Source organism: Pseudopipra pipra, chromosome W, assembly GCF_036250125.1.
Source record: "Pseudopipra pipra isolate bDixPip1 chromosome W, bDixPip1.hap1, whole genome shotgun sequence".
Taxonomy (NCBI): domain Eukaryota; kingdom Metazoa; phylum Chordata; class Aves; order Passeriformes; family Pipridae; genus Pseudopipra; species Pseudopipra pipra.
The window spans coordinates 5,229,070-5,250,752 of record NC_087580.1 but is presented as its reverse complement, the minus strand read 5'-3'; the positions used below and the strand labels follow the sequence as shown (position 1 = coordinate 5,250,752).

Sequence of the window (21,683 nt, the reverse complement as noted above, 5' to 3'; positions counted from 1 at the left end):
CTGGACACAGCACTCCAGCTGTGGCCTCACCAGTACCCAGTCCAGCAGAAGCATCACTGCCCTGCTCCTGCTGCCACACTCTTTCTGATCCAGGCCAGCCTGCCCTTGGCCTTCTTGCCCACCCGGGCACCCGCTGGCTCAGGTTCAGCCTCTGTCCACCAGCACCCCCAGGGCCTCTCCCACGGGGACCCTTTGCAGCTCCTCTGCCCCCGGCCTGGAGCTGCAGGGGGTTCTTGTGGCCAGAGGCCCCAAAGGCACCAAAGGCACTCTTGAACCTCATGCCCACGGGCTCGGCCCAGAGGTCCAGCCTGTCCAGGTCCCTCTCCACAGCCTTCCTGCCCTCCAGCACATCCACACTGCAAGCCAGCTTGGGGTCCTCTGCCAATTTGCTCATGGAAGACTCAATGCCCTCCTGCACATCCCCACGAAAAATAGGCAACAGGACTGGGCCTGTTACCCAACAAGTTCTAGTGCTTGACAAAGGAGCCCACCCAGCAGTGGGGAGAAACTGCTGGCAGGAGATTGAATGGGGGCAACAGACAATGGATGATGGACAAGTTCTGGGCCATGGCCTTTTGTTAGAAAAACAAAGTAAAAGCTTAAGGCCTGCCATATTTCAGTGGTCAGAGACCTGGCAGAGAAATCTATTTTTGAGACCTGGACACCAAGAAGGCAGAATTTCTAAACCACAAAGACCCTTAGAGAAACCAGAGACAAAGACGAAACTAACACAGACAGTTACTGAGGCTCTCCCTATCTAGGGAAAAGACAAGAAAAGGACAAAAACTGTGGACTAAGTATCATGCAAAGTGAGAAATCAAGAGCCAATAGAAGAGAGAAGAAGAATTCCTGCAGAGAACTGGGAAGCCAATGGACAGGAATTCCTTTGTCTGCTAAAATGTAGAAATAGTTAAAAGTTTTGAGAACTGATGTACAGGTGTTAGAGAGCAATTCCTGTGTCCCTTCAGCGCTGAATGAAGTAGGGTCACCTCTGGAAACCAACCAACTGCTCAGAGATTTTATTCCCCGGCTTTCACTGACAGTTTCTGGGGACCCAGATGAGACAAAGCAGCGCCGACAGGGCAGAGCAGAGGAATCGTTGGCCCTGCAGCGTGTACCAAAGGAGTTTTGGGGAGATCATCCAGTTCCCTGGTCTGGAGAGTTCACCACGCCTTCTTTTCTGGGAAAAAGAACAGGCCGTGAATTTTGGGTGCTTGATTTTAAGGCCTTTTGCCTGCACATAATGCACACCGATGGGAAGGAGGCAGCGTGAGGCTGAGAGGTTTCTGTCATGGTTTGTGGGCTTGGGTGAGATTGGGCCAGAATTACAGGACACCTGTAAAATCTGGGCTTTGGGAAAGGTTGGGGAGGGTTGGGAAAGGTGTTCAAAGGGTTGTTTTGCCTGAGGTGTTAAACATGGGAGTGGGTCTATCTTCCCAATTCCCAAGAGAAGAGATCCCAGAAAGCTCCCCTGCAGGTTGTGTTTTAGGGAACAGGAGAAGAGACCGAGGGTAAGGGGTTTCTTCCCTGGAGGGAAGGGCTGTCGTTCACTTGCAGGAGCCCTGTGCTGAAATTGCCAGTCTCACTCCCAAAATTGAACACGGACAAAGATTCCTGCCAGACAAAAGGTGGCAGGACAGAAAGCTCTTGCTGCTCATGGAGTGTCCAGGGTGTCCCACCAGAGGCACCTGAACCCTTGAGGCTCTAAGCTTTCCTTCCTGGGGGAAAGGGTTGTCCTTGGCTTGCAGGAGCCCTGCGCTGAAATTGCCAGTCTGACTGCCCAAACTGAACACAGCTGAAGATTCCTTCCAGACAAAAGGTGGCAGGACAGAAAGCTCTTGCTGCCCATGGAGTGCCCAGGGTGGCCCCCAACTGCATGTGAAACCCGAAGGTTCCAGGCTTTCTTTCCTGGGGGAAAGGCCGTGACATCCCAAAGAGTCCCGTGGCAGACAGGTGGGGCTGCACTGTGGGGGTGTGAGGTGTTGGTTCTTTGGTTTCCAGGGGCTATTCCAGAATGGAGAGGACAGGCTGTGACACCACAAAGGAGCCCTTGGCACACGGATGGGGTTGAACTGTCACATGGTGGGGGCTTGGTTCTTTGGTTTCCAGAGGCCATTCCAGAATGGAGAGGATAGGCCAGAATGGATAGGACAACAAAAGGGCCCAAAGCACATGGGTTGGTCTGCACTATGGTGTGGGGTGTTGGTTCTTTGGTTGCCAGGGTCTATTCTGGAATGGAGAGGACAGGCTGTGACAAGAAGTGCCTGTCAGAACTGCAAAGACGGACGCACAAGAATCTTATGTGGGCATATTCTCTGCTCTGCCCTGCACACCTTTGTGCTGGGGTCAAAACTCAGCCTCTCTGCTTCCCTCTCCTGAGGGACTTATTCTTAGACATCCCTTTCCCCTCCCGGCAATTCCCAAGCCTGTACCCGGCTCTTATCCCTTCTCTGGCTCAGAGCCCTTGTACTGGGATGGAGTTGTGATGATATTTTTGGTCTGTGTTTGGCCTTAGCCACCTGCAGTAGTTTACAGTTCTTCCTGCCAAGTTCACTGATAAAACAGTAAATTTGTCCTTGGAGGGAGAACTTCTGTATAAACTGTTTTAATTGGTCTCCTGTGATTGGTTAATGGCTCGTCAAGGGCATTTGGAGGAGAAAGTGATGATGAGGTGAGGAAGGCTCGCCCCCAGACTCAATTGGGAAAGACCCCCAGGACTCACTGCGCCTGCGTGAGGGGATTTCCAAGTTTCTCACCCATGCACAGAAGGGGGGCACTGACATAACCAAGGGGGTGGGATTGGGAACCCCTGACGGGGCGGTGCTGGCCACCCCTCCCCGGGCAGGTGTGCTCAATGAACTGTATAAAAGCAGACACGTTTTCCCTGCTGGGGGCCGGCTCTACACGAAGGACCAAGTTGCTTTTAGCGGGGACGCCTGCTGGAGTGGGAGCCTGCCAGCCCTCCGGAACACGCAGCTGCTGCAGAGAGGCTTTAGAAGTGGTTAGAGTGGGTAAGACTCTCTTATAGGTGACACCTGGGTGAGTAGGGTGCTGTGCCTTCCTTTTAGGGTCTTTTTGTTCACTTTTCTCCTCCCTAATCCCTTTCTCTTGAGTGCCTATGTTTTCACTGTTAGCCACCTTTCACAATAAATAGTTACTTCCTTAAGTAGCAACGGTGTCTAGTTTTTCACCTTCCAGTATCTCTCGGACCTTTTCCCTCCCTGATACACGGCATGTGCCTAAACCACCTTTCTCCAGGATTTTGTAGTTCTGAGAGTGTCCAACCCCCCCTGTTCCCAGGATTTTTAAGGTCTGAGAATATCCAAACCCCCCTGTTCCCAGGATTTCTGGAGTCTAGGGGTGTCCACATCCCTCTTTTGTGATATTTCGGGGTCAGGGAGTGTCCAAACCCTCCTGTTGCCAGGATTTTTGAATCCCCCCCACTTCTCCCCAGTAACCAGGAGTGCAGAGAACTGGGAAGCTTCACTGTGTGCAGGGAGCTGGGGATAAGCTGATGTCCCACATCCTCCTTTTCCCCACCTTTCTGACCCCTCCCAACCCTTTCCCATCATTCTCCACTCCTCAGTCCTGTCTCACCCCCATCCTCCTTTGGGGGGGTACCACTCCCCTGCCACTGAATTTGGGATTCCCACCACCTCTGTTTCGGAGTTTATGTGGGTCCTGGCACCTCTTGGGGTGCGCTGGGTGCCCTGGTGGGGTGCAGATGCCCCCACAATCCCCCCTATGAACAGGGTGACACGTGGAGGACTCAGGGGGTTCCCCATTCCCGATCCATCCTGGGGCTGGTTCTCCCCCCTCAAACTCTGCTCCCCCCGCCATTTCCCCCCAAGTCACCCCCAGCCCCTTCTCTCCAGTGAGCAGGACTGCAGAGCACTGAGAAGCTTTACTGGGAACACTGGGAACAGCTGGTTAGTGCGGGAAGAAATGCAGGGAAGGGGGGGACAGGCGACCCCCCCAAATCAGCGCAGGGTTTGGGGGGTCCGGGCTGGGCCCGAGGCCACGGGGAGGGGCTGCGGCCACCAGCGCCTCAGGAGCTCTGTGGGGAGAGAAAAGGGGGTGAGAGAAAAAGGGCTGAGGGGGCAGGGGGGGCCCAGAGGCTGTGGGAGAGCAAGGGGGAGGACACGACCCCCATTTGGGGACCCCCCTTTACCTTCTCCCGCAGGTAGAAGCCGAGCCCCAGCACCAGGAAGACCAAGCCCAAGACGAAGCCCCCCACCCCCACCAGGATCTTGCTGCGGACGGTGTCCGGTGGCATCTCTGGGGGGAGCCGGGGGGGTCAGCACCCCCAAAACCTCCTCCCACGCACCACCCGGCACCCCACAGAGCCCGGCCCGCTCTCCCCCAGCCCACCCGGGGGTCCCTGAAACCTCCTGCCAGTCCCTTCCCAGCCCCGCCAGGGATCCCACCCGGCCCCTCCCGGCCCCTTCAGGACCCTCCCACCCCCCTCCCAGCACCCCCAGCACCCACCAAACTCCCTCCCAGTCGCCCCCAGTTGCCCCCCCGGGGCTGGGGGGGCCGGGCCGTACCCCAGTGCCGGGTGAGGGGGTGCTCCAGGCTGACATGCTCCACCTGGCAGCTGTAGGTGACCCCGCGCCGGGGGGGGATTTCCAGCTTCACCAGCACCTGGTAGGTCCAGTCCCCGTTGGGGACCACGTCGGTGGCCACCACGTGCTCCGGCAGCTCCTGCCCATCCTGGAACCACCTCACCTGCACCGGCGCAGGGTAGAAATCCATCACGGAGCAGAGCAGGCGGCCGGGGCCGGGCTGGGAGCTCGACGGCACCAGCGAGATGGACACGCTGGGGGGCACTGGCAGGGACGGGGGAGACACTGGGCTGAGCTGGGGGGCACTGGCAGGGAGGGCAGAGGGCTTGGAGGGCACTGGGAGGGACTGGGATGGCAATGGGAGGGACTGGGAATAGAGTGGGGGAGAAGGGGCTGGGCTGGGGGGACACTGGGGAGAGAGTTGGGAGATGTGGGAGTGAAGTGAGAACGACTGGGAATGGACTGAGAGGGTCTGGGAGTGAATTTAGAGGGACTGGGAGTGACTGGTGTGGACTGGGAGTGACTGGTGTGGACTGGGAAGGAAGCGCTCGGGACTGGGAGGCTGAGTCGTGGTGAGGGAAGTCTTTGGTTTGGGTCTGCCTGGCAACTGGAGCGTCATCAGAGAGACGCGCTGGGATTGGCTGAGGGGCGGGAGCTCGGTGGCCCCAGCGGGGTGGAGACGCGGGGGGCACTGGGAGAGACTGGGATGGACTGAGAGGGGGCAAAAGGCCAAGGGGACGGGCACAGGGAGGGCTGAGAGGTCTGGGGTGATTCCCAGGGAGGGTTTGAGGGGCTCCAGGGTCATTCCCGGGGCAGAGGCCGAGGGGACCCGCTCTGCCCCACGCTCACCTCTACGGTTCACAGTGAACGGGGTGGATGCCTCGTTGTTGGGCCGGCAGTACGTGTCCACTGCTGCCCGACTGTCCTCCAGCCTTTCCGGGTCGCTGTTCCATTTCCTGGCCTGGATCTCCCCAAACGGGGTGTCCCCCAAAAACACTCCCACATCGCTGTCGAAGTGAAGGTCCTGCTTCCGGTTGTAGATGTACCTGTCCACGAGCCTCACCCGCTCGGTGCCGTTGATGAAGTGACACTCGGTCTTTCCTAGAAACTGGAACACCCCTGTGTGTGCAGGACACGGGTCAGGGGTTGCCCCGTCCCCCCCCTCCATCATCCCCCAGCCCCCCCAGCAGGCTGGGAGCTCAGGGGGCCACCCCGGACGCCCCTTTCCCACCCCCCTCTGCCCCACGGACGCCCCAGTACCGCCTCTTGGCTGGGGGGGAACCCCTCCCATCAGCCCCCTGGGGATGGACAGGGGGGTTGGGGACCCCCTCACTGCGGATTCGACCCCCCCAGAGTCCCAAGGAACCGCTCCAGGGCTCAAGGGACACCCAGGGTCCCCCATGGCACCCCTCTGCCTGCTCTCCCACAACCCCTTGCCCCCCTCTCCCACCCCTTTCCCAACGTCCCCACAATCCCCACACCCCCCCAACCTCACTTTGGGGCTCCCACCCCCCTCCCACTCACTCCGCCCCTTCCCACCCCCCTCCCACTCACTTTTTTGGGGCTCCCACCCCCTCTTTTCTCCCCTCTTGCCCCCCTTTCCCACCCCCCGCTCACCCGACAGCTCCTCGCCCGCAGCCGGGGGGGCTCCCAGCACCGCCAGCACCGCCAGCACGGCCCCAGCTCCCCGCACACGCTCCATGCCCAGCACCGGACAGCTGCTGACAGCCCCAAACCAGCCGGGCGGCGCCATTTTGGGGCTTTTTGGGCGCACTCGGATTGGCTGAGGGCAAAGGCCGGCGGCGGTTTGGGGCCGTGTTGGAGCCTGGTCTTGCCGGCGACTGATGAGTCATCAGCGCGGCGCGCTGGGATTGGGCGCGGGCGGCGTGGGCGCTTTGGGATTGGCTGAGGGCCGTTGGGGGCGTGTCCAAACCCCTCTTATCCGATATTTTGGGGTCTGGGGTTGATCCAACCCTCCTGTCCTTGGGGTTTTTTTGGTCCAGAAAAGCCAATAGTCCCGTGTTCTCAAGATTTTAAGGGTCTGAATGTCCCCAGCCCCCCTGTTCCCGTGTTTTTTAGATGCTGATGGTGCTCAAACTGATCTTTTATAAGATTTGAGGAACTTGGAGCACCCAACCCACCTTTACTTACAAATTTAGGTGTCTGGAAGTAAATAACCCCCTCTTTTCCAGGATTTTGTGGTTCTGGGACATCCCAACATTCCTGTTCCTTGTTTATTGGGAGGCTGACATTGCCCAAACCCCCCTGTTCCCAGGATTTTCAGAATCTGGGTGTGTCCAAACCACCTTTCTCCAGGACTTTATGGGTCTGGGAGTGCCCAGCCTCCCTGTTCCCAGGAGTTGTAGGGTCAGGGAGTGTCCTAACAGCTCAATCTAATATATTAGGGTCTTGGGTTGCCACAACTGACTTCTTCCCAGGACTTTTAGCATCTAGGAGAGCCCAAAACCCCCATGTTCCCAAGATTTTTGGAATCTGAATGTCCCCAACCCCCCTGTTCCCATGTTTTTCAGACACTGATGGTGCCCAAACTCCTCTTTTCCAAGACTCGAGGAACAGAGAGTGATCAAACCCCCTATTCCTGGGATTTTATGACTCTGAGTGTACCCAAACTCCCCTGTTCTCACAATTTTGGGGGCCTGTGAATGCCCAATTCCCAGTTCTCACAGTTTTTGGAGTCTGGGAGTACCTAAACCCCTTTTTTCAAGGATATTTTGAGGATGGGAGAGCCCAACCCCCCCTGTTTATGGGGTTACTGGGAGGCTGACATTGCCCAAACCCCACGTTCCCAATATTTTGGGGGTCTGAATGTTCTCAAGCCCCCCTTTCCTGGGTTTTTGGGGGTCTGACGTGTCCCAACCCCCCCGTTACTGGGGTTTTGTGGGCTTGATTGTGCCCAAACCCCCCAGTTCCTGGGATTTTGATGGAGTCTGGGTGTGTTCAAGCCCCACCTTTCCAAGATTTTTCAGTCTGGAAGTGCCCCAACCCCCCTGTCCCTGTAGTTTTAGGGTCTAGAAGAGCCCATACCCCCGTGTTTCCAAGAATTTTGAGATCTGAATGTTCCCAGCTCCCCTGTTCCCATGTTTTTCAGACACTGATGGTGTCCAAACCCCTCTTTTCTAAGACTTGAGAGTCTGGGAGTGCCAAACATCATTGGGTTTTTGGGGAGCTTCCTAAACTCCCGTGTTCTCAGAATTTTGGGGCTCTGGATGTGCCCAAACCTCCTTCCTTCATCATTTCCTAGTTCTGGGAGTGCCCAAACCCCCCTGTTCTCACAGTTTCCAGGGTATGGAAGTACCTAAACCTCTCTTTTCCAGGATCTTTTGGAGCTGAGAAAGCCCAAACCTCCCCTGTTCATGGGGTTTGGAGAGGGTGACATCTGTGCACACCCCCCTTTCCCTTGGATTTCTGGAGTCTAAGAGTGTCCAAGGCCCTTTTATCAAATACATTGGGGTCTGGGAGTGCCCCAACCCACCTGATCCTGGGATGTCTTGGGTCTGGGAGTGTCCAAAGCACATTTTCCCAAGATTTTGTTGGTCTGGGAGTGCCCAAACCCCCCCGTTCCCAGGATTTTCAGAGCCCCCCGACTTCTCCCAAATGACCAGGACTGCAGAGCACTGAGAAGCTTTACTGGGAACACTGGGAACAGCTGGTTAGTGTGGGAAGAAATGCATGGAAGGGGGGGACAGGCGACCCCCCCAAATGAGCGCAGGGTTTGGGGGGTCCCGGCTGGGCCCATGGCCACGAGGAGGGGCTGCGGCCGCCGGTGGCTCAGGAGCTCTGTGGGGAGAGAAAAGGGGGGGAGAGCAAAGGGGATGACAAGTGGGACTATCCCTACATGAATCTTTGCTGACTGTGACTGATTACCTTCAGGTGTTTTTTAATAACTCCCAGAAAAGCCTTCTCCATAATTTTTTCAGTATCTTATGAAGATTTTGAATTTCAAAGTCCTTAAAAATGTGTAAGTTTCTTCGTGTCAGGACAGGTCCAGTAAGAGTCAATGGGGCCTTGACACATTAAAAATCTTATTGTGTGCAGTAACACTACAAATGTTTGTAGTAGTTTTACCAGCTAAAGATTGGTCCCAGAATAATGCTTATGAGTTGTTTCTAAGTTAAACAGAGTTTTAGTTTGTATTATTAGCTGGGGGTTTCTTTATATGAAAGGAACCCTTTTCCTCCTGTTCAATGCATACGTCTGTAGGAAGATTCATGGCTGAAAATTTATTTTGATTAAGCTGAAGTTGCAGTATTTTGTAAATGTGCATGGTGCAAGAAAGAAATTTAATCAGCTGGGATTTCTGTGGGGGAAGTATCTACAAGTACAGGATTCAGAGCACATGAATGAACAGATTAGAGAAACTAGTGACACCCTTTCTGGCAACCGTCATTGGTTGCCTCATCAGAGGCCTTTACCCAGAATTCTTGAGGAAGAAGCATCCAGGTCCCTGGCTGTAAGGTGTGCCTGGTGTTTCTCACTGAGGCTGGGACTGATGTTACCTTTGTGTGAAGGGAAAGGTCATTACCCTTCGAGCCTGCGCAGTGGATTTTTTAGGTGAGACACAGCGTGCGCTGAACTGAGCCCACCCTTTAATACTAAGGTTCATCTGCTGAGGCCGAGCGAAGCTTGGACGGTGGCAGCGAGGTGCCCAGGACGTAGGTTTGTTTAGAGTGACCTTCTCTTAGGTGGATGGCCTTACAGGGCTGATGAGCTCCATCTGCCCGGAGGCGTTCCCTGACCGGGAATCGAACCCGGGCCATGGCGGGGAGAACGCCTCATCCCAACCACTAGACCACCAGGGGCCCCCTTTGTGTGAAGGATGTGTGTTTGAATTGATGTGTTGAGTAATCAGATGAAGGAGCTGTGGAAAGAGATTAACAGACTACACTGTGAGGCAGGAGGAACAGAAGAGGAACAGGAATAATGTAGAAATGGCCATCTGAACTACTCATGCTGGACGGCCTTTACAATTACTGGGGGGAAGAAGTACAACTACTGTGCAATTCAACATCCTAAAAAATCTAATCAGACTAAACATCTGAAACAATTCAATAAACTATCGCTCTAATTCAATTGCTCTAAAATTGCCTATTGCTCTCCACTGACTGTTTAAGAAGTCGAGGACGATCGTTTCAGTTGTCTAAATCTTGCATTTCTAAAGCTACTTACATGACTCTTTTTCTCCTGAAATCCCATATTTTAATAATAATTGGAGTACTGATACTAGGAAGCAAGTCCATGAATACCCTTCTATCTCTTTACCTTACCATAGGGTCTAAAAAAGTCTAAAAAAAGCACCAAAAAACCAAGTGTAAGGTCCACTGCTATATGGAAACTGTGAGTTCCATAGATTTTCTTTAACAATTAAACCCCTAGAAGTCTAAGAGGTCTACAGTTTCAAACATATTTCTTCATAGGAGTAACATACATGATACATGTGATGACAAATCATGTCATTGTCCGGTGGAGGGCTTCAAAGATGATGAAGGGACCGGAGCATCTCTCTACGGCTGAGGGAGTTGGGTCTGGTCAGCCTCAAGAAGACTGAGAGGGGGTCTCCTCAATGTATATAAGTATCTTCAGGGAGGGTGTCAGAGGATGGACCAGGCTCTGCTCAGTGGTGCCCTGCAATAGGACAAGGAGTAACAGGCAGAAACTGATGCATTGAATCCACCTGAATGTGAATATTCCACCTGAAAATGAGGAAGAACTTCCTAGGATGCATATTAATAGAAATGTCCCTTCAGGCTGTCAAGTCAAGCCTGGAGAAGGAGATCTCAAGCTTTATGGGTGTGGTTTGTCTTTATCTCATGATGTTTTGGGCACATAAACACTAATCATTTGGAATGTAACCTGACTTCAGATACAGACGTCTATTTGCAGGTGTGTACAAGCCCGCTGGATGTCTGAATTCCCAACAGAGTCAAAATGAATCAATCCATGAGTGGAACCTGGTGACCAAATCTACTGCAAAAGTGTATCTGGCATCTGTAGTCCATAGTGACAGCTTAGACACCAACTTGAAGTGTAGATATTTGGATATTCTAATGACTAAATAAAAATGTTCAGTGTAATTTTACATGTCCAGATACTGCATCTGCTCTACAAATGCCATTCCAAAACAATATGAGCCTTTTATAATGATTGTAACTCCCAGAAATGTCATATCTAATCTATTAGGAATCCATGCTTATAATCACTTGATAGATATTGAACCATCATTCATAGACTATAAGTCCAAGATTAAATCAATTGTTCCTGAAGAACAGAATTTCTAAATTTATTTTAAAATCTCTATCTATCCCACCTTTAATGACTACCACTAAATCACTCCTATTTACCTTTGGTATAGTGAAAGTAAAGATACAATTAAAACAACAGTCCACCCTCTCCATTATAAAAAAAATTAGACACTGAGAAATCCGTCTATAATTGCAAATATCACGCCCTTGGATGAACTGGAGAGCTACAGAAGAATCTTTTTTAAGTGACCCAAGAGTATGGATGAAGAACTGCAAGTATCTCAAGGGGAACTTCAGCAGCTTCAAATACTTCATCACTTTTAAGATAATTCTATTTTTTTTTAAATTTTACCTTTCATAAGCAATCTTCACAAAACATTCACAGAACAAAGACTGAGGAGCACCAGATACACATCTTGAAAAAGGGTCACAAAATCATTTAAAGCCTGGATAGTAGAAGTGTATCCTTTAAAAGAAAGAAGCCGCTGGTGAAGCGGAGTGGAGAATGAATATATATAATATATAATAATATGTCCTAATAACATATCATAATAGTCTATAATAGAAATATTAAAGGCAAAAACCATATATGAAATAACGGGTTTTGATACAAATTCTATACAAAACAGTCTGCTCTTCATATATAAAAAGATTTAGCCAAGACTTGGTACAAAATATTTATAACAATGACTCTAAAATTAAAGAAAGGTCTTTGAGGCAGATATGCAATTTTGCACACCTTTTTTTTCCGATAACAGTCTCAGAACTCATAACCAGTGCTCAGTAATTTCCTGGGCCCTGTATTATAACTTGAATTATATCTTCTTTTCCCAAAGAAATTTACTAAACATTTTTAGGAAATAAACGTAAATTCATGAAAATTTATTGTTCTCAGTTCTTTCAGTAAAATCAGAATCCTGAACATTACTCTTTTGTTCAAAAAGTCAGAAACAGGTAAAACACAATTTTCTGCAGAGAGCAAGGAAAAGAAAAAGAAAAAAAGTTTATTTATTTAAGAATTTCTTCAGTATGTGGAAGAAGTTTCCTTTCAAAATCCTAACATAGCATCTAACACTCTTTCTTACAGTTCAACATCTCCACTCTTTCTTTCCTCCCCATAAGCTGAAGTGTTCTTGGGAATTATCTGGAAATTCCTTTTACTGAACAAGAATTTACAGTGAAAAATACCACTACAACCATCTGAAACAATGCAAATATTCTGTTGCATTTCCACACTAAATTAATATTTCTCCATTTTTTTCTCAGGGCTCTTTTCACCTCCTCATTCCTCAAACTATAAATAGTAGGATTCAATAAAGGAGTCACCACAGAATAAGAAAGCGAGAGGAATTTATCAACAGATGCAGAATAGGTGTATTTTGGCCGCAAATACATGGAGCTTGCTGTACCATAAAAAAGAATCACAACTAAAAGATGTGAGGAGCAAGTAGAAAATGCTTTCTGCTGGCTTTCAGCTGGTGACATCAGAAGAATTGTGGAAATTATGCGACTATATGAATAAAGGATCAACAAGAAGGGACACGAAATAGCAAAGACAGCCACCACAATGACTTGAATTTCACTTGGGAAAGTGTTACCACAAAGCAGGTCCAAGAGGGGTTGAATCTCACAGAAAAAGTGATTGATGGCAAAGCCACAGAAGGGTAAGTTGAATGTTGTGATGGTGTGTACCAAGCCTACAGCAGTTCCACAAATGTAAGTTCCAGCAACCAGACTTTTGCAGACTCTACTGTTCATGACAATAGTGTAATGCAAGGGGCAACATATTGCCACGTAACGGTCCAGTGACATGGCAGCCAAGAGGAAACATTCAGCAACTCCAAAGAAAAGGAAGAAAAACATTTGCGTTGCACATCTTGCCTTGGAGATACCTATTGTTCCCACCACCAGATTCTCAAGAATATTTGGTATTATGACTGACAAATAGCAGATATCCAAACAGGACAGCTGAGTGAGGAAGAAATACATGGGGGAATGAAGGGTGTTATCACCATTCATTGTCAAAGCTATCACTGTGTTAGCCATCAAGGTGAGAATATAAAGAGATAATAAAACTACAAAGAGCAAAGGATGCAAATGAGAGATTTCAGAAAAACCCAGGAGTCTGAATTCACTCACTTCACTGAAGTTCCCGAGAATCATCCCTCTCTGGTACCTAGTAGAACTATTCTCTCTTCGTTTTTGCACTCAGTAGTTGATGACGTAGTAAACAGACAGGCAAATTGGCAATCCAAATACCACTGCCTGACTGAATAGGCAAAAGGATGAGTAGAATTTAGAAATTATCAAGATTTTGAAAAGGTCTTCTGAAGAGATTAAGTGGTCTTATGCAAATGTTTTTGTCTCTATTTTTGACTGAGGCTTCTTTTCATAGCACTGCCTTCAAAGTTTGCGTATTTACTGGTGTCTTCAATGCTCAGCTACAGTTTTTACCCTGCAGAACAAGGGGAAAAAAAAAAGCAAATATTTTTTATGGACTAATCAGTTCAAGTTCCAACAGCATCAGTAGCAACATTTGAATATAACAAAGATAATTTCACTGTAATTTAAGTGATCTACTCTGGGGATGCATGCAAGGTCAATTGGTCCAAAGCATCTTGTGACTGTACTCATGGCTAGGCTATACAGCATGAAGAGGGTTAAAGGGCCCTTACAAGAGACAGGCTTTGCATGCACAAGGATTTACTTGTGGCATACACAGCTTATGGCAGTCATGTATTCTGAAGTTACCTTGTGGGGAGCGTGGTGGAAAAGAGGAAGAAAAAAGTCCTAAATCATGAGGTCTCCAGAAAAACATTCTACTCTGAGCATTCTGCAGTGAATAAGGAGAGGTGTTTTTCCCCAGCACTATATCCTATATATATATATTTATGAAGTCCACTGAGACTTGCTAATGCTGATTACAGCAATAAAGCATAGTTGTTACTCACAGGTTGGTTACTAACTATGGTGTATGTATATTAGTTGATTCACAGACACTCTTTTTGGTCTCTCCAGTTTTAGATAATTTGGAATACACTTCTATATAAACCTAGATGTTCTCATGCAACATCAAGAGTTGTCTTTGACTTTGAAACAATTACTATTACTTCATAATTATCACCAAATTAGTGAGACAGTAGTCACGTAAGCTTGTCATATTTATGCTTTCTCAACAAAATTTGAAGGTGAAGCAGAGGTACAGTCCACATTCATATGGGACTGTAAATCCTGCTGAGATAGGAATGGAAGGCTGCAAGTTACAAGTGATCACAAATCACTTCAATAAAACTGTCAGCTTTGTAAAGGTCTTGGCCAGAGTCAGTCATCTAGAGGACCTTTATAGCCTCTGGGGAGAGAGATCCTCTTAATCTTTACAGTGTATCAGAATCAGGCGAAACAAGCCATAGAAGTGCCTGTTTTTCTCCGTTGACTATAAAAGATATTCAGACCCCCAAACCAAGAATGCAGACACAGAATTATCATCAACTTTGTCATCTAAACCTAGAGGACCTGCACCTTAGGACAACTTTGTGGGTATGTGCAGGGAGATGATAAATTGCAAAGCAACATATGAAGACCATGAGTGCACAAAAAGGCCTTAACGACCCTGCCCTATGGTCTCCAGCCATACTCTCTGTCCACAGACCCATGATCTTCATTTAAAATCACTTCAGCTTATATTGACCCTGAGCAGGAGACCATTATGTGTTTAGGAGTAGTGATGCATGTAGCAGTTCACCTGAAAAGGCCTAAGCTTTGCTGTGCTGAACATCCAGGATGACCCTCAGGTCTGGGCTGTGCTCATCTCTTGGCCACAGGTTAAACTCAGCAGCTCATGGTAAGCAGGCAGCTTCCACTCTTACTGGTGACACCACTACCTGCGTGGCCTGGCCTGTGTCCAGAAGTGAAACAAGTTCTCATGAGAACAGCCTTTAAGAATAAAGTTGTTTCATTATGATGGAATTATATAATAGATTGAATGATCAAATGGGAGAGCTACCTCTATGGACAGGATCTATGCAGCACACCGTGGGAAAATTCATTCCCTTCTGCATGAGAGCAGGGTTTCCAGGACTGTAAGGGACAAGATTTGTTCGTTACTCATCTTGATTTTTATTATATCTTATTAAATTTTTTTTTTTTTATTTAGCCATTTGTTGTGGTCTTATGATGTGGTTTCTTATTTAGATCCATTAGCAACCCTGCATTGGCTATCTCAGCACAATGTCCCTTTAAATGCCAAAGAGACAATGTCCATCTTCCATAGTCAGAGGTAAAGCAGTGTGCACTTAGCCTGTTAACTGGCAGGATGTCATTTCAATCAGCCATTATCATTGAAACAGGCTCCAGTTAAACTTGGATCAGAGTAAATCTGCATCGAGATTTGACTATCCCCAGGTCTGACTCTGACAGACACGTGCTGTAGCTTTTCAGATAAATCGCATGATGGAGAACAGCTCCCCCTGTTCCTCCTGGCCCCTTCCCAGCCCCCTGATCAGAACAGGGCCCAGGTGATGAACTTAGATTTTTTTTAATAGATGTTGTGTATTTGAATGAGTACAGAAAAGTTCCACTCGTAATGTTCAGAAATTTTTGACCAAAGTTCAGCCAGTTAGAGAAATCTGGGGTTTAGATTTGATTAAAAGTGGAATTACTGATGGATATCCACACTGACAGCGTCGATATCTCATTCAAACTGATCCTATTTCACCTGGCCTTAGAACTGTCTTTGTCCACTCTTGTCTTTAGTCATTGATTATAGAGTGACCTCTGCATTATAATCATCTTCTGTAAGCAACAAAGGGAAAGTGATTTTTCAGGGAAGAACCACCTAATGTGATGCAGGTGTCTTCTGGACATAGTAAGTGACAACTAGAAAGTGCTATATCTTTGTTTAATTAAACAGAAGCATAGCATGATTCACCTAAATAAAGACAGAAATATCCATAGAGGACAGAAATATCCAGAGAGGAAAATGTCTGAGAAATCTGAAGGATCTATCTGAGTTGGCATGATGTGTTCTCTCAGGGGACACCTTTCCCATACCATTAATTAAAGAGCATAAAGCCAGAGTTAGACATGAGCAATGCATAAGTTCTTTCCTCCTGCAAAACCTTTAAAGCTTTTTTCCTGTGCTTGGTCTATGTGGTTTGTTTCCATACCAATTTTTTATCCCTTAATTTAGGCAGGATCAGGCCTAATGCCATGAATGGTAAAAAAATAACAGATTAAAATAGATATGCAAGTGTTCCATAGGTTTTTCTTTAGTTTGTTCCAGGACCTAACAGGAAAAGCAGAGAGAGGGCTCTGTCACACCTAAACAATGAGAAAAAAATAACTGACTCCTACAATTGCTAACGGTCAATATCCAAAAGATTATTTTTCGGTGGGGACATAGACAGATAGAAACACTTAAGGTTTGTAGTGTGGCTTTTCCAAAAATATTAACCACAGCCTTCTCCTATTGGCAGGTGAGCTACTTTATTTTATTTCTTCTTCTGTCTCTTCTTCCCCATCTTATTGTTCTCTGCCACCTACACAGGACTTGTCTTTAAGGGAGACTTATCTGCCTATGAAGTGAATGGTTTATTGGAATAGAAGATCAATTACAAGGAATGTTTAATTCTTGAAAAAAGCTGTTCCTCCTGAAGAATGCCTGGAACAAATGCAATTTTCTGGGGTGCAATCCACATTATTTAGTAGTTTTGTGTGGTACTGTGCAGAGTATACAGGATTATCTGTGTTCAGTAGGTAATTCTTTCCTGGAATGAACCCCACTCACAGAATGATAGCAAGAGGGACTCATTGCCAAGCACCCATTCTGTCAACAAATCCATAATTTCTGGGTTTTAATGACCAACCTTCTTTGCTTGGCAAAGGGTTTATAGTTGCAGATCTCTACTGGATAATGGGACAAAAGTCCACTTCAAAAAGTGGGGCAGTACAGTATAATCCTCATCCCAAAAGGCAGGAAGAGTGAAGTATTCTACTATCATAACAAAGAGGTATCTTCCTTTTTATTGACTAGAAGTGAAGGACACTCGGTTGGGAAAGCTGTTCTTATTTATTAAAAGCTGTGTGAAAGAAACCACCTTGCTTTTCTCCACTAAACAGTCCTTAGCACTAAAAATACCTAAACACAACACTTCCTTTTCTGGGATCTTGTCCTATTAGAAAGTAACATCTATAAAGATTCAATTTACTATTTTGTATTTCTTTAGATTAACTAGAAAATGGACATGTAATGACTTCTGCAGTTAAAAGACACCTGAGGGACATGGACAGCAGTAATCACATTGTGGTGACCTATCTCCAATTTTTACCCTTCTCCAGCATTCCAGAGATCCAAGGCTCTCTCTTTTGTCTGTTACTGTCCATGTACCTCAGTACTTTGGTGGGAAACATCGTCATCATCACAATCACTATGGTAGATGCTGCCCTTCACTCTCCCACGTATTTTTTCCTTAAGAACTTTTCCTTCCTGGAGGTTAGCTATGCCACATCCACCATCCCCAAGACGCTAGTGAACTTTCTCACAAAGAGGAAGAACATATCTTTTGGGGCTGTGCCACGCAGATGTATGCTTTCTCCTTCCTGGGGATGACAGAATGCTGTTTGCTGGCTGCTGTGGCCTGTGACCGCTATGTGGCCGTGTGCCAGCCTCTGCACTACACGGCCACGATGAGATGGAACATGTGCTTCTTGCTTTCAGCTGTGCCTTGGCTTACCGGGGTCTTGGTGGCCTTAGTGCAGACAACTTTCGTCTTTACCCTTCCATGCTGTGGTCCCAATGGGATCAATCACTTCTTCTGTGACCTGCTGCCTCTGCTTAAGTTGGCTTGCGTGGCCACCTGTAGAAATGAAATCACCACCTACGTAATAGCTGTCCTTTTCATCATGGTCCTCTTCTTATTCATAGTTGTGTCATATATCCAGATTCTCCACACCATCTTCAAGATACCATCAGTGAAGGGCAAGGGAAAAGCATTCTCTACCTGCTTTTCTCACCTAGTCGTGGTCACTCTGTTTTACGGACCTGGCATTGTGACCTACTTGAGACTCAAAGCTTCTTATTCAAGCAGCAGTAGCAAATTGTTTTCTCTTTCTTACACACTGTTGTCTCCAATGATGAACCCCTTGATTTACAGCTTGAGGAACAAAGAGGTGAAACAAGCCTTTTAAAAGTCAAAAATAGAAATATGTAATATGTTTATGAATTATATTAAATGTAGTAGTAGCTTTGATATTGTGTGTACTGCTGGAAGGACAATATGATTTGCCAGCACTTACCCAAAAATTAATCTCTACCTTCCAGTTTTGAGTCAATCCTCCAGGTAATTCAGCCTTTAAAAAAAAAGGTTGTTTCTCTTCAGATTCTTTCTTATATCATTTTAAGATAGGTTTGGCATCCAGCTCACGTGAATCACCTGCTATTGTATCCTCTATGTCCTGTCCATCAATACAGAAATAGTTCTTTGCTTTGCAGATGTAGTTACCTGTGATAAGATGAAATTCACTATATTCTCTGAATATCGTGAAAACATTTCTGTGTAGCTTTTCTAAAAACACACTATGATGAGTGCAAGAAATTATCAGAGAAGGGGACAATGGACCTAATGAGAAGTACTACGCAAATATTTAAGACATTAATCTTCTGGTGAGTTCTGATGAAGAGATTTCCCAGATGAGCTCTTCAACTCTATTTTGTGAAGAAAGTTTATTTGAAAGTTTGAAGGGGTAAGGTTTCTCTTTGCTTCAAATACACAGTTTATCTGTTCTAAACCAGATTTCTGCCATAGAAAGAGGCAACCTATCACTTAGACATCTTCATTGCTGTAGGTTTGTTTTTGAAGTCAAAACAATGAATTTATACCAACATATGTATATCTTAGGCTTCTGAATTGAAAACAGAAAACAATGTCTCTTTTTGTGTAAAAAAAAAAGTTGACTGTGGAATGACAGGAACTACTTGAGTGTCAAGGAAATGGATGGTCATAGGGAAGCTGATTTGAGACATGAAAGTTTTAAAAGTGAGGCTAAAACTTTAACTTTTTTTCCTTTTTTTTCCTTCTGGTTTTGCTATGTACTCACTTGGAGGAATCATGGGATCCTAGTTTACCTCTTCACTCTTCCCTTTTTCTTTGCTAAGCTAAGACAGTGGATGTGGAATTAGTCATTCAAATGGGAGAAGCATGCAAGGGTGTTTTGCACCAGGAATTGCTAGTTCATTTTGATCCCAATAAGACAGACACAAAGGTTGTGTCAAGGATACAGATTTGTGTCAAGGATCATTTCAAGTGATTTAGTAGAGTTTACACCATAAAGAAGAGGATAATAAAGATAAAATTGCATCACTTCAGATTCTGGGAACCTGTACACTGGGACGCTCGGAGGTATTGAAAAACACCTGAAGGACAATGCAGTCATCAGTCACAGCCAGCATGGAGTCATGCTTGTCAAATCTTCTGACCTTTTAGGACAAGGTAACCCACCTAGTTGACCAAGGGAAGCCAGCTGATGTAATCTTTTTGGATTTCACTAAAGCTTTTGATACGGTTTCTCACAGGATCTTTCCGGGCAAAATGTCCAGCCGACAGCTGGATAAACACATCATATGATAAGTAAGCAATTGGCTCATGGGTGAAGCACAGAGGGTAATAGTGAACGGGGTGACATCAGACTGGTGACCTACCCATAGTGGAGTTCCACAGGGCTCCATCTTAGGCCCAGTGCTGTTCAACACTGTCCTCGTTAGAACAGCTAGGACCAGTTCATCACTGTGTGGGTGTAACATCCACTGTGTATTCTACACCCTCCATGTAATTTCCCAGAAACTGTTAACAATAGACCATTTGCAGCAGCTGCCCAGAGCACACCTGACTCCTCAGGCTACAGTTATGGGTGATGTTAACTCCCCTCCAGGGAGTCATTAGCACCTCCACACCCAGCCGGAGGGGTCATGTCTGCTAACGGACCACCAAGGATTCCAAAAATATCTCACCCACTGTGGAACTCCCCACCCTGGGGGAAGTACTGGGCATTCCTGCCTGAACTTGAGTGCATATAATATTGGGGTCTTGGGACTTCTGGTACCATTCGTTGGATCCAAAGGAGGACCAGAACCTCGACCAGACTGCAACCACCACTCTCGACCGGACTGTGATCACCACTATCGACCAGACTGCGGTCACCACCCTTGACCGGACTGTGACCAGCACTCTCACCAACAGGTTTTTCCCTCTCCTTTTACTTTGGACTCAGGGGGGCCCAACGAACACCGCTCCGTTCGTGCCCCAGGGTGCTGGGGGGGTTGTGGGTTAAAACCAATTGTTCATCTGTATAATTGTATTTATTGTATTATTTTTATTAAATTGTTATTCTGACATAATCTCTTTTGAGTTGAGTTCATTTCCCTTGCCAGTTTACCTTTAAACCAGCACAAACACCTTCATAAACTTGGATGCAGGACTGGAAGGGATACTAAGTAAGTTTGCAGATGATACAAAATTGGAAGGAGCTGTTGACTCCCTCTAAGGCAGAAAGGCCCTGCAGAGAGATCTTGGCAAATTAGAGGGCTGGGACTTCACTTGAGGACTTCACAAACCCTATGATGTTTAACAGCAAGTGATCGATTCTGCAGCAGGGATGGGGCAACCCAGGATGCACAGAGAGACTGGGGAATGAGAAAGCAGTGCTGCAGAAAGGGACCTGAGGGTCCTGGTTGATGGCAAGTTCAATACGAGCCAACAGTGCTCTGGCAGCCAGGAGGGCCAACCGTGTGTCCTGGGGGGCATCAGGCCAGGTATCACTGGCTGGTCCAGGGAGGGGATTGTCCCACTCTGCTCTGACCTGGGATGGCCTCACCTGCAATATTGGGGCAGTTTTGGGCACCACAATAAAAAAAAGACATCAAGCCATTTGACAGCATCCAAAGGAGGGCATCGAGGATGGGGAAGGGCCTTGAGGGGAAGCCATGTGAGGAGCAGCTGAGGGCACTTGGTCTGTTCAGCTGGAGAAGAGGAGACTGAGGGGAGATGTCACTGCAGTTACAACTTCCTCGGGAGGGGAAGAGGAGGGCTAGACACTGATCTCTTCTCTGTGAGGACTAGTAACGGGAGCCTAGGGAATGGCCTGAAGTTGTGTCAGGGAAAGTTTAGATTGGATACCAGAAAGAGGTTCTTCACCCAGAGGGTGGTTGGATGCTGGAATAGGCTCCTCAGGGCAGTGGTCACAGCCCAAAGTCTGAGAGAGCTCAAGAAGCATTTAGATGATACTCTCAGACACATGGTCCAACTCTTCAGGATGGTCCTGTGCATGGCCGGGAGCTGGACTCAATCAATGGTTCTTGTGGGTCCCTTCCAACTCAGCATATTCTGTGATTCTGTGATAAAATCTCCCTGAGCCTTTTCCTTTCAAACCCGCAAAACACACCTTTCTCAGTCTTCCCTTGTGCATTTTGTGCACCAGCTCCTCACCATCTTTATGGCCTTCCTCTGGACTCACTCAAGTATAGGAGTATCTTCTTTGTTCTAGGGAGCAGAAAAACAGGACACCATGCTTCAGATGAGATCTCAGAAGTATTGAATAAAAGGAAAGAATCCCTTCACTTGTCATGGTGGCATCACTGCTGCTAGCATGGCCCAGGATACAGCTGCCCTTTTCTGCAAAGGCATTTTGCTCATTCATATTCACTTTGTCCACTTGGATGCCCCCAGATGTTTTTCTGCAAAATTCTCTCCTAACCAGTGAGACCTTAGCCTGTTCCATTGCTGTTCTATTTGTGGCTATCTTCATTACGCAACCTTAATGAGGAAAACACTCTTTTGGGTCTTGGTGGGGACAGCATGGGCTGTTG

The 21,683-nt window shown here is 47.3% G+C and overlaps 3 protein-coding genes across 3 annotated transcripts; 1 reads left to right on the top strand and 2 right to left on the bottom strand.

Annotated features, from left to right (window-relative positions):
- Positions 1–4,048: 4,048 nt before the first annotated feature.
- LOC135404810 (class II histocompatibility antigen, B-L beta chain-like) lies at positions 4,049–6,335 on the bottom strand. Its single transcript, XM_064639540.1, has 5 exons — positions 6,183–6,335; positions 5,415–5,684; positions 4,548–4,829; positions 4,172–4,278; positions 4,049–4,057 (listed from the first exon to the last, which is right to left on the bottom strand). The coding sequence occupies exons 1-5, from the start codon at positions 6,316–6,318 to the stop codon at positions 4,049–4,051; spliced, it is 804 nt and encodes a 267-aa protein (XP_064495610.1). The 5' UTR covers positions 6,319–6,335.
- A 3,783-nt stretch (positions 6,336–10,118) lies between these two features.
- LOC135404809 (olfactory receptor 10C1-like) lies at positions 10,119–12,988 on the bottom strand. Its single transcript, XM_064639539.1, has 2 exons — positions 12,062–12,988; positions 10,119–10,208 (listed from the first exon to the last, which is right to left on the bottom strand). Exons 1-2 carry the CDS (start codon positions 12,986–12,988, stop codon positions 10,119–10,121), a joined length of 1,017 nt encoding a protein of 338 aa, XP_064495609.1.
- Positions 12,989–17,062: 4,074 nt separating this feature from the next.
- On the top strand, positions 17,063–18,010 carry LOC135404443 (olfactory receptor 10A4-like). Its single transcript, XM_064639195.1, is given in 2 exon segments — positions 17,063–17,385; positions 17,388–18,010. Coding segments are annotated over 2 exon segments (936 nt in total). The 5' UTR covers positions 17,063–17,072.
- The last annotated feature ends 3,673 nt before the right edge of the window (positions 18,011–21,683 follow it).

What these genes read in the sequence shown, in the direction of transcription:
- LOC135404809 (XM_064639539.1), bottom strand. Translation starts at nt 12,988, where the DNA reads ATGATTCTCGGGAACTTCAGTGAAGTGAGTGAATTCAGACTCCTGGGT. An exon ending in AATGGAGAAATATTAATTTA is followed by an intron (nt 10,209 to 12,061) that starts GTGTGGAAATGC and finishes GTCCTATTGCAG; the next exon opens with GGCACCACTGAGCAGAGCCT.
- LOC135404810 (XM_064639540.1), bottom strand. Translation starts at nt 6,318, where the DNA reads ATGGCGCCGCCCGGCTGGTTTGGGGCTGTCAGCAGCTGTCCGGTGCTG. An exon ending in GTTCACTGTGAACCGTAGAG is followed by an intron (nt 4,830 to 5,414) that starts GTGAGCGTGGGG and finishes CGTCCCTGCCAG; the next exon opens with TGCCCCCCAGCGTGTCCATC. An exon ending in CCCCCTCACCCGGCACTGGG is followed by an intron (nt 4,279 to 4,547) that starts GTACGGCCCGGC and finishes GGCTCCCCCCAG; the next exon opens with AGATGCCACCGGACACCGTC.